The sequence below is a fragment of the Leptodactylus fuscus genome, chromosome 11, assembly GCF_031893055.1.
Source record: "Leptodactylus fuscus isolate aLepFus1 chromosome 11, aLepFus1.hap2, whole genome shotgun sequence".
NCBI lineage: Eukaryota > Metazoa > Chordata > Amphibia > Anura > Leptodactylidae > Leptodactylus > Leptodactylus fuscus.
In genome coordinates this window covers 36,961,045-36,983,169 of record NC_134275.1, presented here as the reverse complement: position 1 = coordinate 36,983,169, position 22,125 = coordinate 36,961,045, and the positions used below count along the sequence as shown (strand labels likewise).

The 22,125-nt window shown below is 44.3% G+C and overlaps 1 protein-coding gene across 1 annotated transcript; it reads left to right on the top strand.

Annotated features, from left to right (window-relative positions):
• The first annotated feature begins 558 nt into the window (after positions 1-558).
• PIP5KL1 (phosphatidylinositol-4-phosphate 5-kinase like 1) lies at positions 559-21,093 on the top strand. Its single transcript, XM_075259688.1, has 10 exons — positions 559-907; positions 5,343-5,516; positions 7,445-7,498; positions 9,553-9,707; positions 10,129-10,253; positions 10,444-10,478; positions 12,103-12,158; positions 17,640-17,752; positions 18,910-19,072; positions 20,543-21,093. Exons 1-10 carry the CDS (start codon positions 857-859, stop codon positions 20,973-20,975), a joined length of 1,359 nt encoding a protein of 452 aa, XP_075115789.1. The 5' UTR covers positions 559-856; the 3' UTR covers positions 20,976-21,093.
• The last annotated feature ends 1,032 nt before the right edge of the window (positions 21,094-22,125 follow it).

Below are 22,125 nucleotides of genomic sequence, written 5' to 3'. Positions count from 1 at the left end.
TTTCAACTGCACAGAAAATCCGCAGTGTATCCTCCATGTGTGAACATAACCTAATGGTATTTCTATTAGTAGTGTCATATTCGGACACAATTCCTAAACCAAACGAACAGCATTATAATGGTTTTGTGTCCATAATCCTGCCCTTATAATACATCCACATTCCTGCCGTCCCTCATACCATACTGTGCGATATTCTTTTACACTCCTCTACTGTGAAGTCATGTTCCAAATTTTGCAGCAAATTTTCCCCAGAGGGGACTGGCTTCCCTTTTTTCTGCCCGGTCAGCTGATGCTGTATCATCGATGTGTGCTGACTATTCCAGAATGCTATTTGCTGTCTCCAAATTGTCAATGGGAATGCCTGTATGCCGTCCTCTCTGTACTGCAGTGATTTTAATGGATCAGACTATTATATGCTATGGGGAGTGGGGAGGGTTAGGGGTGGCATTGGTGCGTGCAGAGCTACAGGAGCAGGTGATCCTATGTGCACTCTGCTATATGAGCCGCCTATATGGGGGGGTTATTTCTATGGCTGGAGGGTGCAGGACAGAAGGCAGACCCCTAGCTCAAGGCACCCTGTTCCTGTTGTAGGTGGATTAGGCTTGGCCGAGGTGCTGTCCAGTAAGTTTAGGAGAAGGGAGGGTAACTGGAGGGGGAGTTGTCGTCTGATAGGACAGGGATGGTGTGGATGATATGGGGAAGGGTATACTGGACAGACAACCGGGATGAGTGAAATTAGAAGGGGCAGCAGAGTGTAACAGATACAGCAAGTGAAGAGGCGGTGGTGAAGGAAATTCACAGTGACTTAGTATAACATGAGGACACGGGGGAGCTAAGAACTGTGACACATCTAAGAATGGAGAGGGAAGGAAGACGTGACTCAGTCCACAGTGCCATGATCAAGAAGGTGAGTGCCCTGCCCTATAATGTGCCCCTTCTGTATGAGACCTGGGTCATAACATACTATCATGACTTTTATCACTATAGATGGTTTTCTTCTTTATTCATTTTATTTGCTTCAGCCTTATAAATAAGACATGTCTTAAAGTGATCCTGCACCGTTTACAACATGTGGTTTTTAGGTCCAATAGTCTGTGCTGATGATATACAGAACATTCAGAGCCTGTTTTTTTATACCGATTAGCCATTTCCCTGCATTATCCTGGCTATCTCAAGTCACCACTAGGGGGAGCTTACTGCATACATTGTTTAAGGCTGGGTTCACATTTGTGTCGTAGTCTCCATTGGAGACAGCTGAAAATTGGCAGAGAAAAAAGTCCCATGTGGAGGAGGTTTCAAAACTACAGAAACTCAATGGACCCTATTATAGTGTTATCGCTATTTTATTTGGGTGTCCCAGCGGACCTGACCAGAAAGTCACCATTAGTGCAAACCTAGCGTTAGTCTTAATGCACAAGATTATATATATTTTTTAACAGCACACGGATTCATTAATTTCTATAGCGACTGTAATGTGCATAGATCCAGGTGGGGGCTGTGAGGCAGGCCACAAAAACTCAGTCCCGATTACTGGGGCGCTGACTTGGCCGATCATCTCTTTACCTCGATTCATGTAGTAGCAGTGCACTGTATTGCAGCTTCATTGTATTCAAGTGAACGTGACTGAGGTGCAATACCAAACACAACCTCTGGACAAGAGTGGTGCTGTTTTGGAGAAAATCAGGCCCTTTTTATCTATGGGTACGAACATGTGGTCTGACCGCACACAGCTAGCACCCTGCCCACCCATATTGGCCAATGGCTGCATTATATTAATTGGGAATATCTGTTTTGCATACAAAATTGTACACCACAGGTCAGTTTTTGGTAGTCAACCGCATTAGCTATTATGGAATTGTATTTACAGTATGCCAGTGTCTAATATAATATTCAGAAATACATATTTATAGGTGGGGAAATGTGAAAGGTAATGTGTGAACATGTCGCAGCAGCCAGTAGCAGTCCCTGCAGACAAATATATGTAGAGCATACACCGTATATTGTATATGATATATATATATATATATATATATATATATATATATATATATATATATACACTCACCGGCCACTTTATTAGGTACACCTGTCCAACTGCTCGTTAACACTTAATTTCTAATCAGCCAATCACATGGCGGCAACTCAGTGCATTTAGGCATGTAGACATGGTCAAGACAATCTCCTGCAGTTCAAACCGAGCATCAGTATGGGGAAGAAAGGTGATTTGAGTGCCTTTGAACGTGGCATGGTTATTGGTGCCAGAAGGGCTGGTCTGAGTATTTCAGAAACTGCTGATCTACTGGGATTTTCACGCACAACCATCTCTAGGGTTTACAGAGAATGGTCCGAAAAAGAAAAAACATCCAGTGAGCGGCAGTTCTGTGGGCGGAAATGCGTTGTTGATGCCAGAGGTCAGAGGAGAATGGCCAGACTGGTTCGAGCTATTAGAAAGGCAACAGTGACTCAAATAGTCACCCGTTACAACCAAGGTAGCCAGAAGAGCATCTCTGAACGCACAGTACGTCGAACTTTGAGGCAGATGGGCTACAGCAGCAGAAGACCACACCGGGTGCCACTCCTTTCAGCTAAGAACAGGAAACTGAGGCTACAATTTGCACAAGCTCATCGAAATTGGACAATTGAAGATTGGAAAAACGTTGCCTGGTCTGATGAGTCTCGATTTCTGCTGCGACATTCGGATGGTAGGGTCAGAATTTGGCGTCAACAACATGAAAGCATGGATCCATCCTGCCTTGTATCAACGGTTCAGGCTGGTGGTGGTGGTGTCATGGTGTGGGGAATATTTTCTTGGCACTCTTTGGGCCCCTTGGTACCAATTGAGCATCGTTGCAACGCCAAAGCCTACCTGAGTATTGTTGCTGACCATGTCCATCCCTTTATGACCACAATGTACCCAACATCTGATGGCTACTTTCAGCAGGATAATGCGCCATGCCATAAAGCTGGAATCATCTCAGACTGGTTTCTTGAACATGACAATGAGTTCACTGTACTCCAATGGCCTCCACAGTCACCAGATCTCAATCCAATAGAGCATCTTTGGGATGTGGTGGAACGGGAGATTCGCATCATGGATGTGCAGCCGACAAATCTGCAGCAACTGTGTGATGCCATCATGTCAATATGGACCAAAATCTCTGAGGAATGCTTCCAGCACCTTGTTGAATCTATGCCACGAAGAATTGAGGCAGTTCTGAAGGCAAAAGGGGGTCCAACCCGTTACTAGCATGGTGTACCTAATAAAGTGGCCGGTGAGTGTATATACAGTCCTATGAAAAAGTTTGGGCACCCCTATTAATCTTAATCATTTTTAGTTCTAAATATTTTGGTATTTGCAGCAGCCATTTCAGTTTGATATATCTAATAACTGATGGACACAGTAATATTTCAGGATTGAAATGAGGTTTATTGTACTAACAGAAAATGTGCAATATGCATTAAACCAAAATTTGACCGGTGCAAAAGTATGGGCACCTCAACAAAAAAGTGACATTAATATTTAGTAGATCCTCCTTTTGCAAAGATAACAGCCTCTAGTCGCTTCCTGTAGATTTTAATCAGTTCCTGGATAAAGGTATTTTGGACAAACAATTCAAGTTCAGTTAAGTTAGATGGTTGCCGAGCATGGACAGCCCGCTTCAAATCATCCCACAGATGTTCAATGATATTCAGGTCTGGGGACTGGGATGGCCATTCCAGAACATTGTAATTGTTCCTCTGCATGAATGCCTGAGGATTTGGAGCGGTGTTTTGGATCATTGTCTTGCTGAAATATCCATCCCCGGCGTAACTTCAACTTCGTCACTGATTCTTGAACATTATTCTCAAGAATCTGCTGATACTGAATGGAATCCATGCGACCCTCAACTTTAACAAGATTCCCGATGCCGGCATTGGCCACACAGCCCCAAAGCATGATGGAACCTCCACCAAATTTTACAGTTGTTAGCATGTGTTTTTCTTGGAATGCTGTTTCTTTTTGGACGCCATGCATAACGCCTTTTTTTTATAACCAAACAACTCAATTTTTGTTTCCAAAATGAAGCTGCCTTGTCCAAATGTGCTTTTTCATACCTCAGGCAACTCTATTTGTGGCGTACGTGCAAAAATGGCTTCTTTCTCATCACTCTCCCATACAGCTTCTATTTGTGCAAAGTGCGCTGTATAGTTGACCGATGCACAGTGACACCATCTGCAGCAAGATGATGCTGCAGCTCTTTGGAGGTGGTCTGTGGATTGTCCTTGACTGTTCTCACCATTCTTCTTCTCTGCCTTTCTGATATTTTTCTTGGCCTGCCACTTCTGGGCTTAACAAGAACTGTCCCTGTGGTCTTCCATTTCTTTACTATGTTCCTCACAGTGGAAACTGACAGGTTAAATCTCTGAGACAACTTTTTGTATGCTTCCCCTGAACAACTATGTTGAACAATCTTTGTTTTCAGATCATTTGAGAGTTGTTTTGAGTAGCCCATGATGCCACTCTTCAGAGGAGATTCAAATAGGAGAACAACTTGCAATTGGCCACCTTAAATACCTTTTCTTATGATTGGATACATCTGGTTATGAAGGTCAAAGCTCACTGAGGTTACAAAACCAATTTTGTGCTTCAGTAAGTCAGTAAAAAGTAGTTAGGGGAATTCAAATCAATAAAATGATAAGGGTGCCCATACTTTTGCACCGGTCAAATTTTGGTTTAATGCATATTGCACATTTTCTGTTAGTACAATAAACCTCATTTCAATCCTGAAATATTACTGTGTCCATCAGTTATTAGATATATCAAACTGAAATGGCTGTTGCAAACACCAAAATATTTAGAACAAAAAATGATTAAGATTAATAGGGGTGCCCAAACTTTTTCATAGGACTGTATATATATATATATATATATATATATATATATACATACATACACACACACACACACACACACACACACACACACACACTGGTGATGCGCCATCAGATGAGCCTCTGTAAAGGGCGGATGACACCCGACTCACATGGTCTGATCACACCCTCTTACAAATGCTCTGACTGTGCAGGACTGTGCCTGGACCCATTGTATGTGCTTGGCCTCCTCATTCACTGTCACCCTTTTCATGAAGAGTTCTGCAGTAGTGTACTGTACTAGTGCCAAGGCTGTCATTTTTCTGCCTCACTGACCGCCCCTGTAGACCTCTGCCTTGTATACTTTCCAGATCCGTTACCTAGTCACTGCTATATATTTTCATGGTGCTGTGCTTCATCTTCATGCTTAATCTCTGTATTGTTAATCTGAATGCCATCCTAACCCGCTTCTGTCCATTTCTCATTATTAGGGTGAGTCTCGGGGAAGCTCAAGGAGGCGCAGACTATTTTGGAAGCTCCGACAGCGTTGGAAACTTCTTGGTCTTTTTGAAATCGATAAGGATCATGAGTTTTATCCATTGACCTGTGATCTGAAAGAAGGACTGAGAGATGCTGTACAGGATACCATCCAGACTGAGGCCACGGTGAGCCAAATCTTATGTCCGCTGCTTAATCTGGGCACCTGTTCCTTAAAGGAGTTATGGGACCCCAGGTCAGTTTTTCAAAATGATGTCCTGTCCACAGAGTAGGTCATCTATATGTGATCTGTGGGGGTGTTGCACCTAGTACTCACACAGATCAGCTGTTCCAGGCAACATCTGGGCACCGGAAGCTATAGCAATGGACGGGGAGCATGCGCTAGGTACTCCTATTCAAATAATGGAAATGGCGCTGCAACCCCAGTGGTAGTCCTGGGAAGTGCAGTGTTGCTGCTATTACTTCGGAGCTCTGCGTCCACCGCAGCTGCTTCCAGTGCCGAGATGCATCTAAAACAACTGATCTGTGTGGGGTCCGGGTGTTAAATTTCCACTGATCACAGATAGGTCATCAGTATTGAAAATCGGTTTGGGGCCAGATAACCTCTTTCCACTTTGCGGAAACACATTTCACATTCCTTTTGGGAAGGGGGAAAGGTGACACCCATTTGTCCATTTATTCATAAATTTCAGGAGGAATAACAGAGGAACAGCAGAATGCAGAGTCTGAATTTACACCTGGCAGAATTTTTGCAACAAATCTGCCAGGTGTAAATTCACCTAAAAAGTTTAAGTCACATGGCTCAACGTTATATATTCAAGAGAACAGGAATCTCAGTCTTCCAAGTTAAGCAGTTCTATTGTCCATGTCCTTAGACCAGTGGCTAGAGCTCGCAATACCGGGGAGCGGTGCTAGCAAGAGGCTATTCCCTGATGGATTCACATGGTACAAGCAGATGCCTGTCCATAGAAAAGGGAAAATGAAACAATAACATTATGGTGTGCATCAATCCACTTTTTCAATTTGTAGGATAACCCCTTTAAAGCCCCTGTCACCATGTCTGAAAAGCCCAATGTCATAAATCATGTGATCAACGCTATTACCCTGAGAATTTTGTTGTTTTGTGTATCCAAATCCGTTCAGCTATTCCAAACATATAAGCCCTTTTATTGTTGATGCAAATTAGGGCATTCTAGCCAAGTGGGCGGGGACTCTGATTTTTCTGGGGGCTGGCTTCTGTATGCTGTATGTCAGGCAGTGGTATAGAGGGATGCAGTCGGAGATTCTTGTTGTGTAGATGTAGGGTCCCAACCCTTATATACTTGGAAGAAAGAACGTCACGCTTGGAGTGCTGGAAAATTTCATATATTTTTATTCAAGCAGTGATGATAGAAGTAGAGTTAAACGTTTTTCGATATAACAATACCTTCTTCACCCGGCGTCATTGCCATTGCTCATAGCGCATATTCATACTGATTCCAATACTTTTACCTATCACACAGTGGACCCTGTATGGAAACAGACGGAGTTCATGCTGATTCTTACCGCTTTACATGGAGATATCCCTCTTTTGTCTATTGCTTCAAACATCAAGAGTCTGAAGAAGGTATTGTTATACCGAAAAACGTTTAACTCTACTTCTATCATCACTGCTTGAATAAAAATATATGAAATTTTCCAGCACTCCAAGTGTGACGTTCTTTCTTCCAAGTATGTCAGGCAGTGTTACCGCCCACTTGGCTAGTTGTCCCAAATTTTCATCAACAACAGTGTTTATATCTTTGGAATGGCTGAATGGATTTAGATAAACAAAACACCAAAATGCTCAGGGTGACGGCGCCGATCACATGATGTATGGCGTTCGGATTTTCAGAAATGGTGACAGGTCCTCTTTAAGTCATGTAATGTCTCTGTGTATATTAATTACATTAATATTCCTTTAATCTGTTATCCGTTAATCCAGAGAGCCATAACCTAGCCTTTATTTCAATCACAGAACTGTAATATAATGTGTATTGTCTGTATTATGGATATTACATGTCATAAGATGGTCGGGAACTTGTGTGCATAGTAATTTCTTATCTTTCCTTCGTAGCAGCCGATTCTTACAGATGAGGACTATGGCGCTAAACTCACACAGGGCCATGAGGTGGGTTTTATGATATACTAGCTTTTACCCGCGACTTCGTCTGCAGTGATTTGAGAATTGGGCGGACACAGACGTGTGAAACTGTAAAAGTGTGTATGCAGTAATACAGACAATGTGATATGTTATATTGTGTATGTAGTAATACAGACAATTTGTTGTTATTTTTGGAGGCTTTTTATTTTGTTACTTTCAGCTGGTCTATGGTAAAGTAGACATGTACATACTGGACCTTTTTTATGCTCTCCGCTGCAAAACCTTTTTTTTTTTTAAACCAGACACAGAGTCGTACATGCAGTACTCTATGTATGATTTTCAAAAAAAGGGTTTTGCGGCGGAGAGCATAAAACGCTCACCGTTGTTCATGGCCGGACCCGGTCTGACAGGTTTCCGGCTTCTGCATGCAGAAGATGGAAACCTAATACGGAGTGCTGAACGGTAGTGTGAACCCAGCGTCAGCCGAGCTTAGGGGCGAACTGTGTGACAACAGAAGATGGAACCGCATGAACGGAAAGCAGATGGTGGTGTGAACTGAGTGTACGGGAGCCTTGACACGGAGTGAACGCGTGTGTATTTGTGTAAAATACACATGTAAAATTAAGACTCCTATTGACTTCAATGACATTTTACAGGCATGTAAAAAATATCATTGTAGTGAATTGGAGCCTTATTTTGACACGTGTATTTTTACATGTGTATTTTGGCAAAATTCACGCGTGTTTACGCCATTGTGAAGGCTCCCTAAGGGTTTTTTTTGCAACCACAATATGGCGGGGCCAGATTAACGGTAGATATAGAATTCTGGGTAATGTGTATTGGGTAGATGAGCTTTTATTGAAATGATGGTCCAAAGTGTGAACCAAAATCGTGGTTTGTTACATGTGAGTGTGACGTTGAGGGAGTAGGGCAAATAGTTTATTAGTAGACGGGGCATTTTTGGGCAGAATGGTAACTAATATGTATATGCATCACAGTTTTATATGTGTTGTTGGATGATTTTTTGATATTTTTATTTTTCTTAAAAAGTTTTCTCTTTTTTTTTTAACGTTTTTCTTCGTTCCACTGAGGGGTGTGAACCTGCAATCATTTGATTGCAAGCCTCCATAGTAGGCAATCCAAGTGTATTGCTGTCTATGAGAGATTGTGTGCCTTACTATCGCGGCTGGGCTATGGACAGGATAGTAGTATTGTAAACACAGGCGTGGGAGCATTCAGTATGGAACAGGTCGGCTCCTGTGAGGTCAGCAGGCAGGAGCCGGTCTGCAATGTTGAAGGTAAGGGGAAGGGGTGTTTGAGGGGGAGGGGGGGTCAAGTGTTAATGTCTGCAATCCCAGTCCATTTTAATTGCAGGCAGGAGCAACGGGCCTCCGTGTGTAGTGGAAAGCTATATGTAAATGTGAGTGAGTAGAGTGAGGGCTACTCCTGAGGCGACAGTAAGGAGTGTGCAGGCAGGTTGTGACAGGAAACACGAGGCAGTGTGTGTGTGAGTCTATAGCTGGGGCTAGGAGTCCTGCTTTTGTGAGTCTCCTGCTAGGAAGCCATGTTGTTTAGTGGCACCAAAAGTAGCCTATGTTTCAATCCCAAGCGAAAACTATGTTTGTGGAAAATTTCACGCAAATCTGTCAAGGCGTTTTAGCGTGATTGAGGAACAAACATCCAAACTCACAAACATCCAACTTTCACATTTATTAGTAGGATATTAGTAGGATGTATGAGGATTTACGCCATATTCTTTCATAAGGGGTTGTCTGATTTGGAGAGCCCATTTTAAATACAATATTAGGGGTTTTTGTGTTGTAGAGAGTGTTTCTTGCTTTGGAGGACCTGTTCTGTCCTATATTACAGAAGCACAACATTGACTATAAAGGGCACTGTGTAATGCTTGATCTCTCCTATGGTGGCGCTGCAGGGAAAGTGAATACTTGCTGCTCGGTTCTTCAAGTTGATTGCTGGGGGTTCCAGGAGAACAGGGACAGGGATCTAAAATTTCCAAAAGGATTAACCCCTTAACATTATTGTATATCCATCTGGTTTACTTTTATGGTATATCTCTCCAGGGCTATGAGATGAGAACATACGCAGGGCCGGTGTTCAAGCAGTTTCGCCAGTCTCTTAGTATATCGGAGGAAAGTTACCAGAGATCTTTGTCTTCATGTGGACTATACCTACAATTCATAAGCAACTCAAAGAGCAAAGCAGACTTCTTTCTGACGTGAGTATAATGGCTTATATGGCTCCACTGAGACTTAAAGGTATTTACTTCTAATATCCTATGGGAGAATTCAATGTTAAAGGGGCTGTATCATTGGGATTTGGGAAAAGTCATTTTTAACTGAACATATACTTGATTCCAAACCTACCTTTTGTATGTAAATGGCCTCAGTAGTTTTTGAATGAACTGAGTAATACTCAATTTCCCCTGTGGTAGTGCTGCAGGAAAATTAAAAAACTTGCTGCCAGGATTACACCTGGAGATCAGGGCACCCTGTGCTCTTATTATCATCGTGGGAATCTTAAAGGGATATTCTCATGTTTGAGATGGAAATACCTATGTCTCTGGCCGCCTGTATTGGTCAGGAGTTATTATCAAATGAGCTGTTTTATGCGTAGCACTAAGATGATTTGTCTTTCAGAAATGACAAGCGACTTTTCCTGAAGACGCAGAGTAAGAGAGAGGTTCACTTCTTGCTGCAGATCCTGCGCAAATACATCCAGCACTTCCAGTCCTATCCACACTCCCTGCTAGTGAAGATATTGGGTGAGTAGTACTGGATTTATATGTCCAGCCTCAAACACCAGAATACACAGAATTACCTGCACATTTTGTCTTTAACTGTACAGAATTTGCTGAGTGGCGCCCTCTACTGTTTTAATCTGTATAGTAGGATTTGCTTTCTTTTTGTGCATAGCATTGTAGTACATTTTACCATAGTTTGCTCCTTTTCTAGGTGTGCACAGTATCACGAGAGCTCAGGAGAAAAAGGTAAGACAAATTTGCCAACATTTAAAGTTGCAAACTGTCCAATTTATTTATTTTTTACATCACATGACTGTCCAGTAGGGGGCATGTTCTTAATAATTTATACTGAAACATCAAGACTGTATTCAAAATTGGTGCAAATTTGTAACACTTTGTAATACTTTTTTTTTGACTAGTCTGTTAAACCGCAGCATTTATAAATCCATTGCAAATTTGTATTTTTTTCTAAATTTTTTTTTTTTACATATTACATCATGTGGCTTTCCAGTAGGGGGTGTGGTCTTAAACGTGTAGACTAAAATATTAAGACTAAATCCAAAAAGTGGTACAAATTTTTGGAACATTTGTGGTTTTTTTTCGACCAGTCTGTAAAAACACCAGTCTTTATAAGTCCATGTAATATACATCACCCCACATTTATCAATTATAGCAAGTGTAAAAGCTTGACGATGTGCGATTGATTAACCCCTTGGTGATATCTATGGAGGGTCAGTATGGAACAGCTCAGGAGCTTATATGGTGGGTAGAGCAGACACTCCCCGCTATCAGGTGACTACTCAGATGCCACAGTCAGTGGGAAGGAGGGGGGATTTAGTTTTCATGACAGACAGGTCTATTAAGAAACCAGACATTACAATACCACAGGTAGGAAAAAATAGAACAGCAGTAATATTCCAGTATACTGCAATACAGAAGCATTGCAGTATATTGTATGAGTGATCAGAGGATTGCATGTTCCAACCCTAAAGGGGGACTAATAATAAGGACTTATAAAAAAGAGTTTTAAAAAATAAAACCCCGATAAATATAACAAATTCAAAGCACCCCCTCCCCATCCCTGTTTTATGTATGAAAATGCACAAAACCACCCAGAGCACACATATTATGGATTTCCATGTCTGACTATAAAAATATACAGGTATTTATCCTGTATGAAGAACACCATAATGAAAAGAAAAAATCACAATGCCCAAATCTCTTTTTTTTCTCCACTCACCTATCCCATACAAAGTGACCAAAATTCTTCTATACCACATAACGGTACCAATAAAAAGGTCTCGGTTTCGCCACGCAAAAAGAGACCCCTTATACAGCGCCTTAAGTGGAAACATAAAAAGGTCATAATGGGCGCCAGAATATAATGACTGAAACAATTTTTAATGTTTAAATTACATTTAAAGTCAACTTGTCCCACAATACAACTTGCCTGTCATCTGAGAAGTCTTACTGTGTATCCAGTGTGAATGGGGACATGATGTCTGTACAGCTGAAGACTAGATAGGAAGGAACACATACATGACAGAGAGGAGAGTGCATCCATAAACTGAAAATGGCCCATTATCAGTGTCTGTTGGACGTTCACCAAGGACAGGGGTACAGCTATAGGGGGTGCTGAGGAAGCCCCAGAGCCTTAGAGGGGCCCAAATAATCTCTCTACCACATAAGAAGACATCAGTATTATAGATAGCACATGGCAGGTTGGGCTTCATGAAACATTTTGCACTGGGGCCTAGTAGCTTTAAGTCACACCTCTGACCAGGGAGATATAGATTTTTGGTACTTGGTACCTAGTCTGCCTCTGTGCCGCTTTGTATAAATAATATGTGTTTATTTTCTTCCATTACAGAAATATTTTATAATCATGCAGAGCGTCTTTTACCCAGATGAGAGGATCTCTGGCCGGTGAGGATGATATTGTAACCCCTTAGCTATTACCCTCTATGGACGTTCCTATTTGGTGTTACCATAAATGCTGCAGATTTAACAAAGTGGAAAATGTACAGTGTTTGTGACCAAATTCCCACCAAATGGTACGATTTTTGGATCGAAAAAAATTGTTGCTTTGCTGCTGAGTTTCCTGTCATTTTCCCAAAGAGTAAAAAGTGTAGTGAAAAGCCTTTAAAAGGATTGTCCAAAGGATAGGGCAGGGCTGATTTAGCCATAGGGCCAATGGTGCACTATGGTTGCAGGGCCGCCTTTGGACAGCAGGACAGTTCTGCATTTTCTGTCCCACTGTGCAGGACTGTGGGTGCAAGCTGCCCCAACTCATCGGGTCTGGAGCACACTGATGAGTTGAAGTCAGTGATAAAATGGGGAGCCGTCCGCTTCCTGCTTCTCCACGTGGCCGCCGTCTTTGCTGTCGGTGTCTTGGGAGCAAGAGGCACGAAATAGTGGCATCACTTCCATCGTGCCTGTTGCTTCTTCAAGACTCTGGGATGAGAGAGAACAGTGATTGTGGGAATGGGGAAAGGTGAGTAATAAAGTTTTTTTTTCTTTGATTATATACAGCGGGGGACATGAAGCTGTGGAAGCAATCTGGGTGGTGGGGGACATACTGTGGGGGTAACCTGAGGGGTGGGGGGACATGATACTGTAGGGGAAACCTGAGGGGGACATGATATTGTGGGGAGACATACTGTGGGGGAAACCTGGTGGAACATAATACTGTGAGGGTAACCTGAGGGGGACATGACCGTGTGGGAAGACATACTGTGATGGCAACCTGAGGGGGACATGACACTGTAGGGGACATGATACTGTGGGGGCAACCTGGGGAGGAACACATGACACTGGCGGACATGACAGTGTGAGGGCAAATTGGGGATGGGGGATACATGACACTGTGGGGGCAACCAGGGGGTGGGGGATACAAATTTGTGGGGGCAACTTGGAGGGGGGCATGAAAATGTGGGGGCAATCTGCAAGGGGGCATTACGGGGCCATTGGGGAGGCATTAGCCACTAAGGGCATTGTACTATGTGGGAGCCATCAAGAGGGCATTAGAATTTTTGCTGGTCAGGTATTTCTAGGTAATGGGGTGACACTTATGAAACCATTGCACAGGGCCCACCAGTGTGTTAAAATGGCCCTGGGATAGGGAATATGTTTCGGATCAATGGGGCCCAATCATTGGGTCCCCCAGTGATTAGGAGGGCGCGAAACTGAAAGTCCCTCTAAGGCCTCCTTGTGAATGGAACGCCAGTGCACTTACGTACCCGGTGCTCTATTCGCGTCTGTGAGGCTGCCGGTACTGTAATATCTGGCAGTGCTCACAGCCCTGTAGGTGTAATCAACTTTTATTAAATTTTTCAAAGAAGGTGGAGAGAACATTACAGAAATCAAAACAAGAATGTCAAACACAAAGGAAAAGGGCCATACTCCTAATGTCCCACTCAGAAGCCACGTAGGGCCAGAAATAGGATATGCACCAGGGGGGAAACCCTCTTACCACAAAAACTTGTACTGGGAACCAAAATAACAGTTTCAGGGCCCCTTCACACGGAGTTTACGCTCCATGTATTCTGTACATTTTAGATGTGCAAAAAGACGCGCACAAAAAGACACACGTTATATGAACATGCCATTGAACTCAATGGCTAACTACATTTTACACGTGTATTTTTACACGTGTAAAATGTACAGAATACACGGAGTGCAAACTCCATGTGAAGGGGCCCTCTAGGAAGCAGGGTAGCAACCCCTGATGAACTGGAGGAGGAGGGGGAAACAGACAACATATAGACCAGACATGAGAAACAGGAGGGGGAGGACACAACCGACAGGGAACAAGGGGGGGAAAGGAGAGAGAGATCACTGAAGAGGCAGAGTTAAAAAGGATATGCCCCGGACGTCCCGGGGCTCAACTAAAGAGGAAGGCAAACTCCGAGGTCTCCCGGAACACCACCCACGGCCGCCAGAGGGTTTCAAACTTAGAGGAATCAGGCGAGTCCATCACAACCAGGTACTCCATTCTACGGATAAGGAGAAACTCCTGGAGCCATTCTGAGAGGGACTGCGCCAACGGCGTGGGATGACCGTCCTGGCAGCCGTGAGGAAGTTTTACAGGAGGTCACCTTTCACCTTTGATAATTTACCTGGGATGAGGGAGAGAAGGGCTACCTGAGGGGATGGGGTCAGGGTGCGGCCAGAGACCTTATTGTACAGAGAAAACACCGAGGTCCAAAAAGGTTGGCTCCCGCCGCAATCCCACCACACATGAAAGAAGGTACCCTCCGCGGACCCACAACGCCAACACAGATCAGAAACCGCAGGGCAAATTTTGTGAAGGAGGGTCGGACATCTATACCATCGAGTCAGGATCTTGTAGTTTTTCTCCTGTGCGGTACAGGGTAAAGGTAATTTGTTGGATAGGAGGAAGCATCGGTCCCAATCAGCAGCAGAGAGGCGGACGCCTAAGTCAGACTCCCAAGGCCTAATATAGGGTGTAGGCCCAGGAGTGATGGCTTTCAGGAGGCAGCTATAAAGGAGGGATAGAGCACGAGGAGGGGTCTCAGCCTGAGCTAGCAGGCTTTCCGAAGTGCTTGGGGGAGAGGAGAGGCAGTTCTGTAACGAAAACTTGTGCCAAAAGTCAGCAAGCTGATGGTACTCCAACCAAGAAAGGGCGGAGTCCGGACAGGCGACCTGTAGTTACTGTAGGGGGGGAAGAGGAGCCTAAAATGGATCCGAGGCAAACATCATCGTGGGGCTGACCAACCCAAGAAGTGTCAGGCAGTAACTCCCGGAGGGAACATGGGGTTCCTAAATAGCGGGCTAAGAGGTCCAGGGACCCTAGCCAAGCCAGCAGACTTGCAGAGGCCATCCCAAACCGAGAGAAAGTGTGAGGCTAACGAAGAGGAGCGGGCCGTGGCGGGTCGAAAGTGGGAGGGAATCCAGGTGAGGGAAGGAAGATGAGTAGAGGTGAGTTCCCCCTCCAAGGAGACCCAATGTTTGTCACTAGTTCTATAATGCCAATCTAGCAAACGGAGAAGAACCACTGAACGATAGTAAAGGAGGGGATCTGGTAGGCCAGCGCCACCCTCTGTCTTGCATCTGGTGAGAGTGCGGAAGTGGATCCTGCTACAAGAGGGGCCCCATACAAATCGGCCAAAGAGTGTCTTGAGGGCACAGAAGAAACGCCTAGGGACGGGGATTGGGAGGGCTTGGAATAGGTACAGAAAAATGGGGACAATGTCCATTTTTAGAACGTTAATACACCCAAACAACGATAGCCCTAGGGAGCCATAGGTGCTCAGATCGGAGGACGTTTTTGCAAGAAGGGAGGAGTAATTGAGATCTACCAGGTCCTTGGGGTTAGAAGAAACCTGGATCCCCAGGTACTTAATGAAACGGGGCTGTCAGCGGAAAGGGAACTGGCTAAACAGATGGGCAACCTCCGCTGGTGGCAGAGAAACATTCAAAGCTTCACTCTTTGTCAGGTTAACTTTGAAATTAGACACTGCACCGAAACGTTGGAACTCATCTAAGATGGCTGGAAAGGAAAGGCGGGGTTGGGCCACATAGAGCAGGAGGTCGTCGGCATTGAGGACAGTTTTGAGCTGGGAGGCGCTGACTGGGAACCCTACTACGTCAGGGCAGTTTTGAATAGCTACCGCCAGGTGTTCCATGACAAGGGCGTAAAAAAGGGGGGATAGGGGGCAGAAAAAGGACCAGAAAAAGGTCGGAGATAATGCCGTTCACGCGGACGCTGGCAGAGGGGTCCCCATAGAGCGACAAAACCCTATGGAGGAAGATCGGGCCCACTCCCACCTGTTCCAGTGAAGCACGCAAGAAGCCCCAGTGCACTCGATCGAAGGCTTTTTCTGCGTTGATCGGTAGGAGATAGATAGGGAAGTTACGTGAACGGGCAGCATCCATTACTAGAAGAGTCTTATTCAGATTATCGCAGGCCTCTCGGCCGGGAATACACCCGGCTTGATCGGTGTGGATGAGATGGGGCATGAGAGGGGAGAGACGGTTAGCTAACATCTTAGCACAGAGCTTGATGTCCACATTTAAGAGAGAAATAGGGCGGAAATTGGAACAATAGGTAGGGTCCCTGCTAGGTTTGGGGATCACAGTGACCAGCACGGAGAGAGACTGGGGAGTGAAGGGGGTATCTCTGACCAGGCTATTAAACACTCTGAGTAGGAGGGAAGACACCTGTTCCTTATGTAACTTATAAAAACGGGGCGTAAACCCATCAGGGCCAGGGGATTTGCCTGTCGGGGCCGATTGGATCGCAAGAGCCAGCTCCTCCTCAATGAAGGGAGAGTCCAAGGCTAATCTATCCATGCGGGAGATGGTAGGGAGAGCTGTCTTCCGTACATAGTCACAAATATTAGATAGGGCTGCGACAGGGTCTGCTGCGTCACTAGATTCTGCCAAGTTATAAAGGGACTGGTAATACTTGCAGAAGGCCTCTGCAATTTCTGTAGGGTTATGAAGGGAGCTGCCTCACAGCCCCGTAGGAATGAATGGAGCACCGGTCACGCAAGTGCACTGGTGTGCTATTCACAAGGAGGCCTTAGGGTGCATTCACACTGAGTAAACGCTAGCTTATTCTGAACGTAAAACACGTTCAGAATAAGTGGCGTCTAAAGCAGCTCCATTCATTTCTATGGGAGCGGGGATACGAGCGCTCCCCATAGAAATGAATGGGCTGCTTCTTTCACTCCGTGCAGTCCCATTGAAGTGAATGGGGAGTGCCGGCGTGTACGCTCCGGCATGAGCAGAGCTTGCCGTATACGCCGGCACTCCCCATTCACTTCAATGGGACTGCACGGAGTGAAAGAAGCAGCCCATTCATTTCTATGGGGAGCGCTCGTATCCCCGCTCCCATAGAAATGAATGGAGCTGCTTTAGACGCCGCTTATTCTGAACGTGTTTTACGTTCAGAATAAGCTAGCGTTTACTCAGTGTGAATGCACCCTTAGAGGGACTTTCAGACACTTATCCCCCTTCCTGTGGATAGGTAAAAAGTGTCCATAATGGGACAACCCCTTTAAATTCCATATATAAGTTTATGCTTCAGATATTTTTCTGTGCCACATGGATTGGATTTCCTAAAATGCTGGCTGTATATCTTCTCTTCTCAGCATATGTGTGTCTACGTCTGTATTATATTACTGTGTATTATCCTGTATCTGTATTACTATGCTGCTGTAACATACTGAAATTTCCCCACTGTGGGACTATTAAAGGATTATCTTATCTTATTGTAAAACTTGAAGGCTACTCTCCCATGGGACTAATATGATGTGTATTTGCCGCTAATATGAGGTGGAGTGCGGCAAATCCACATCATATTAGATCTGTGGGAACATAGCGTTAGGCCTTATTCACACACCAATAATAAAGCCTTAGTGTTTTCTTCTCTCTTTTCAGCTACGATATTAAAGGCTGTCATGTGAGCCGCTGGACTGAGCCTGAGCCAGAGGGCAGTAGAGTGCTGCAGGTCTTCAAGGATCTAAACTTCGAAGGCAATGTCATCTGTTTGGGTACGTCATCTCAATAATCACCTAATTGTTCTTAAAGGGGAGTGCAATGCCTTTAACCCCTATTGACTGGAATGATTTGAGCCTTAATGACCCATCCATTTTTGCATTCTTCTATCATCACATACCATGCCATGTCTAGTGGAGCGAGTCCCCTCCCTTCAAAACCATTTAAACACCATGGTTGCTATTGACTGCGGTATTTAAAAGGTTAAATGCATGGGATCAGCGGTTTTTTGATTCTGGGCATTAGGAGCGTGAAAAATTTTAGCCAGTGTTGGTGTACAAAAATAAATAACTGAACAAATTGTGCCCTAAAATTTAACATTGAATAGTATAAAATGTGGGCCTTACTAAAATGAGACAGGTAGTAGTGATAAAGTGATATGTGGTGTAACTTCACAATGTTGAAACTAGAGCAGGTATAGATAAACCCTGCCTAAAATCCAAACTCTAATAGCATATATGTCTAGTACTGGACACAAATTGGGGAAGGGAGACCCACTTCCACAAACATATAGAAACACCACCTATGCACACTTATTGCCAGGTCACACATATATACAGGACCCTAGCACTGCATAAAGGGCTAGTGATCGCGCCCTGTACTTGAAATACCATCTCAAACAAACATATAAAAACACATAGAAAAATATTAAGGCCAATAGCCCCACCTGACGTGTTTCTACCGGATCCGGATACACTGGTGCATCAGAGGCATAAACAAGCAGGCCCAACCATGCGTGCAATGATGCACCACTTACTAAAAGAAAGATAGTGTAGCATTTAGCTGTCTGTAATGTATAGCTGCAAGTACCAGCATTTGCCGCCCGTCCTGATATACAACAGGCACCTCCCCTACCCCGCGTCATCCATGGGCACACCCTGGCCCGGACCCTCACCCATCAGTGTCGTGGACGGTGATATAAGAGGTATAACGCTCCTTTGGGACGTCCCCAAACTCCACGATGCGTCGCAGCATTAACGTCCAAGGCAACCCCAGGTATACTGAGTGCGGAGCGATCATCGGAGGATACACAGCACAACACCAATGATAGAATGAATACAGGACACTAGAGGAGGACAATTCATCGGCCCTAACTAATAGAATATAACATATATAATCACACAAGGTAACTACAAAGTGAAGTCTTTTTCAGATCAGCAACGTTCCTGGCTGCTACGTCAGACTGAGCTGGACACGCAATTCCTCAAGAGCCTCAACGTTCTGGATTACAGTCTCCTTGTCGGATTTCAGACCCTACATCAAGATGAGAAAAACCAGAGCTGGTCTCTAGCCAACCTCATTGTCCGGACTAAAAGGTTGGGTAGACAGAAACATATGTGAACTTCTACTACCTGTGCTAGTGTATGTGTCTTCGAAAAATAAGATCTGTCCACTGCATGCCTTATGCACCAGATTTTAGAAATATGCGGGTGAGACGGCAGTCATAGGGGTAGAAGATCGCAAGGAGGGAGAACATGTTGTGTCTATGTATACTGTGCAGCTTCTGTGACCTGGTGACAGAACACTGTTCTACATTGCCTACAAAATGGCTAACTAGGCCTGCAGTTTTCTGTTTGCCAGCAGGAAAGGAAATTCTTCTAAATAATAATGATGATAATAATAATTGTTCATTTTGGGGCAAATATATGTCTTTGGTTATATGCAAACCTAATTTAAAGGGGTTGTTTGCAATTTGTCAGAAACAGCGCCACTCTTCAACATAGGATATACCTGGTATAGCAACTCATACATATCACAGAGCAAAAATACATAGATGGCTCTAAACTATCACAACATCAATGATTTCAAATCATATAAAATAAGACTTTTAGTAGATATAACTAGAATAAAAAAGTTCCAGAAACAATGGTACAGTAGTCATATATCTATAGCACATACACATAGAGCGTATACAGCAGGTGCTGCAGTACTCTAGCATGGCCACTAGACAGCATACAGAGCCTTCTTCTTGCAGCTTTGTACACTGTATAGTTCCGGTGCTAGAGGCTGACAAGAACAGTCAATCGGTGGAAATCGCCATGTCCTCCTTCCCTTCTCCATTGGATCCGTAAAGTGGAGGAGATTCAAAGTATGGAGGCTCTCACGACCTCCCTTCGGGAATCTCGAGATACTTTCATGTCAACATGGACCCCCTGGATCCTTTTTCAGGGCTCGCAGGCTTACAGGGACTTGATGGGCCGAACTGTTGGTGCGGAGTCCGCCTCTGGGGGCGGAAAGTGCCCCCCCCTTTTTTTTTTATTTCTCTTTCTCTCTTCCTTCTCCTCCCCCTTTTTCCCATATAGCTTTATAGTTCTTTGCTGCCCTTGCTGAGACGGGTTTGTCTTATGTGATTTTGCAGACTCGGATCTCCAAGCCCTATGTTATTATCATTTTGTTTGTTTGTGTTGTGTGTTCTGCTCTGTTTTTCTTGGATCTTGCAGACTCGGTTCTCCGGGCCCTGGGTTTTTACTCTTTTATTTGTTCGCATTGCCTGTTTTGTTTTATTCAAAAATAAAGAATTTATTTAAAAAAACAAAACAAAAAAAAAACAGTCAATTTGTTATGCTGCCACTTGTCAGACCCCCACTGATCTAAAAACCTCCCAAATTGTAGAAACTTCTTGTACTCCTTGCATTGCAATTTGTGATGTTCAGGATGGTGAGTGGGGCTAAGCTGCAATACCAGACACATCCCATAGACAAGAGTGACACTGTTCCTGAAAAAATGTAATCTTAAAAAATGATATGCCACAAGTATACTAATAATAATAATTCTGTGGGTTCCAGGTCCGTAAATGGGACAGGTAGTCCCACCACATCCCAGTGCGCTTCTGTTCCCGGTACTGTAGAGGAGGAAGGTGAATCCACTGATAAAGAGGAAGAGGGGACTGAGTCTAGTGGCACTCCAGATGTGACTTCTGCTAGACGTGTGCCTTTGAAAAAAGTTGGGCAGCAGGTCAGCACCGTGTCCAATATTTCTGATGTTATTGCTCAAAATCGTCGCCTGCTTCCTAACTACAAAAACCCACTGCATGTGATGGACGGACCGGAGCTGAGATACTTCGTTGGAATCATTGACATATTCACTGTCTATGGTCTGAAGAAAAGACTAGAACATTTGTGGAAGAGTATGCGCTACCATGGGCAGGAGTTTTCTACTGTCAGTCCTTCCCGTTATGCGCAGAGGTTGTGCCATTGGGTGGAGACGCATACCGTATAAACTAGCAGTTAGCTTACCATGAACATTTTATATACTCTTGGCCTTCAATGTTCCGTCATTGTCAATGCCTTCCATTGAATAATGGTCAATACAAGGGCACGATCAGCCATAATATTAGAACGGGAGTAAATGACATTATTATGTGACGACGGTGTCGGTCGAAGGGGGATATATTAGGCAACAAGTGAATTGTCAGTTCTTAAAGTTTGCAAGGCTAAGGATCTAATTGAATTTGTAAAGGACAAGATGTCATGGTTAGAGGATAGTACATATTCAAAGTGACAGGTCTTGTGGGGTGTTGTGTGGTTAGTACCTACCGGAAGAGATCAAAAAAGGACATCAGGTGAACAAGGGACAGGGTCATTGGTACTGAGGGCTCATTGATGCTTGTGGGGAGTGAAATCTAGGCCAACTAGCCCATTACCATAGAAGAGCTACCATCACTGAAAAACAGAAAGATGTCAGAACTCAGTTTGCTGTACATGGGGCTGCGTCCGTTTGCTGGGTGGTGATTGTATCCGGCACAATGAATTGGAGGGAGACCTCTTGCTCCCTGATGGGGATCACCTGAACCCCCTAGGCCTGGATAGGTCCAAGGCCATCAGATCTGGACCAAAGGGCAATAGAAGAAGCCGGCCTGTTCTAATAGATCTCATCTTTTATATAATGTAATTGGCCGGGTGCATGTGTGTCACTTACCGAGGGAAGAGACAGCACTGGGATACACTATGGGTAGAAGAAGGTGGTGGAAGCAGTGCGATGCTCTAGGCAGTGTTCTGCAGGGAACATTGGGTCCTGGCATCATGTAGATGTTACTTTCACATGAACCTAAACTTGGTACAGACCAAAAACAACCTTTCATGGTGGCATTGGTCTCTACTAGCAGGAGAAAGCCCCCGTCACATTGCAAAAACTTTTCAGTACTAGTTTGAGGAATATTGCAAAGAATAGAAGGCGGTGACTTTGCATCTAAATTCCTCACATGTCGATCTGATCTGTGGGATATGCTGGAAAAACAAGTCCAATCCACATAGGTTGCAATTCAAGACTCACAGGACGTTAAGGATCTTATAGTGACAGATCCCTTCAGACGTGTTGTGGATTGCATGGTCACAGAACTGGTGCGAACGGGATCTACTCATTAGCGGGC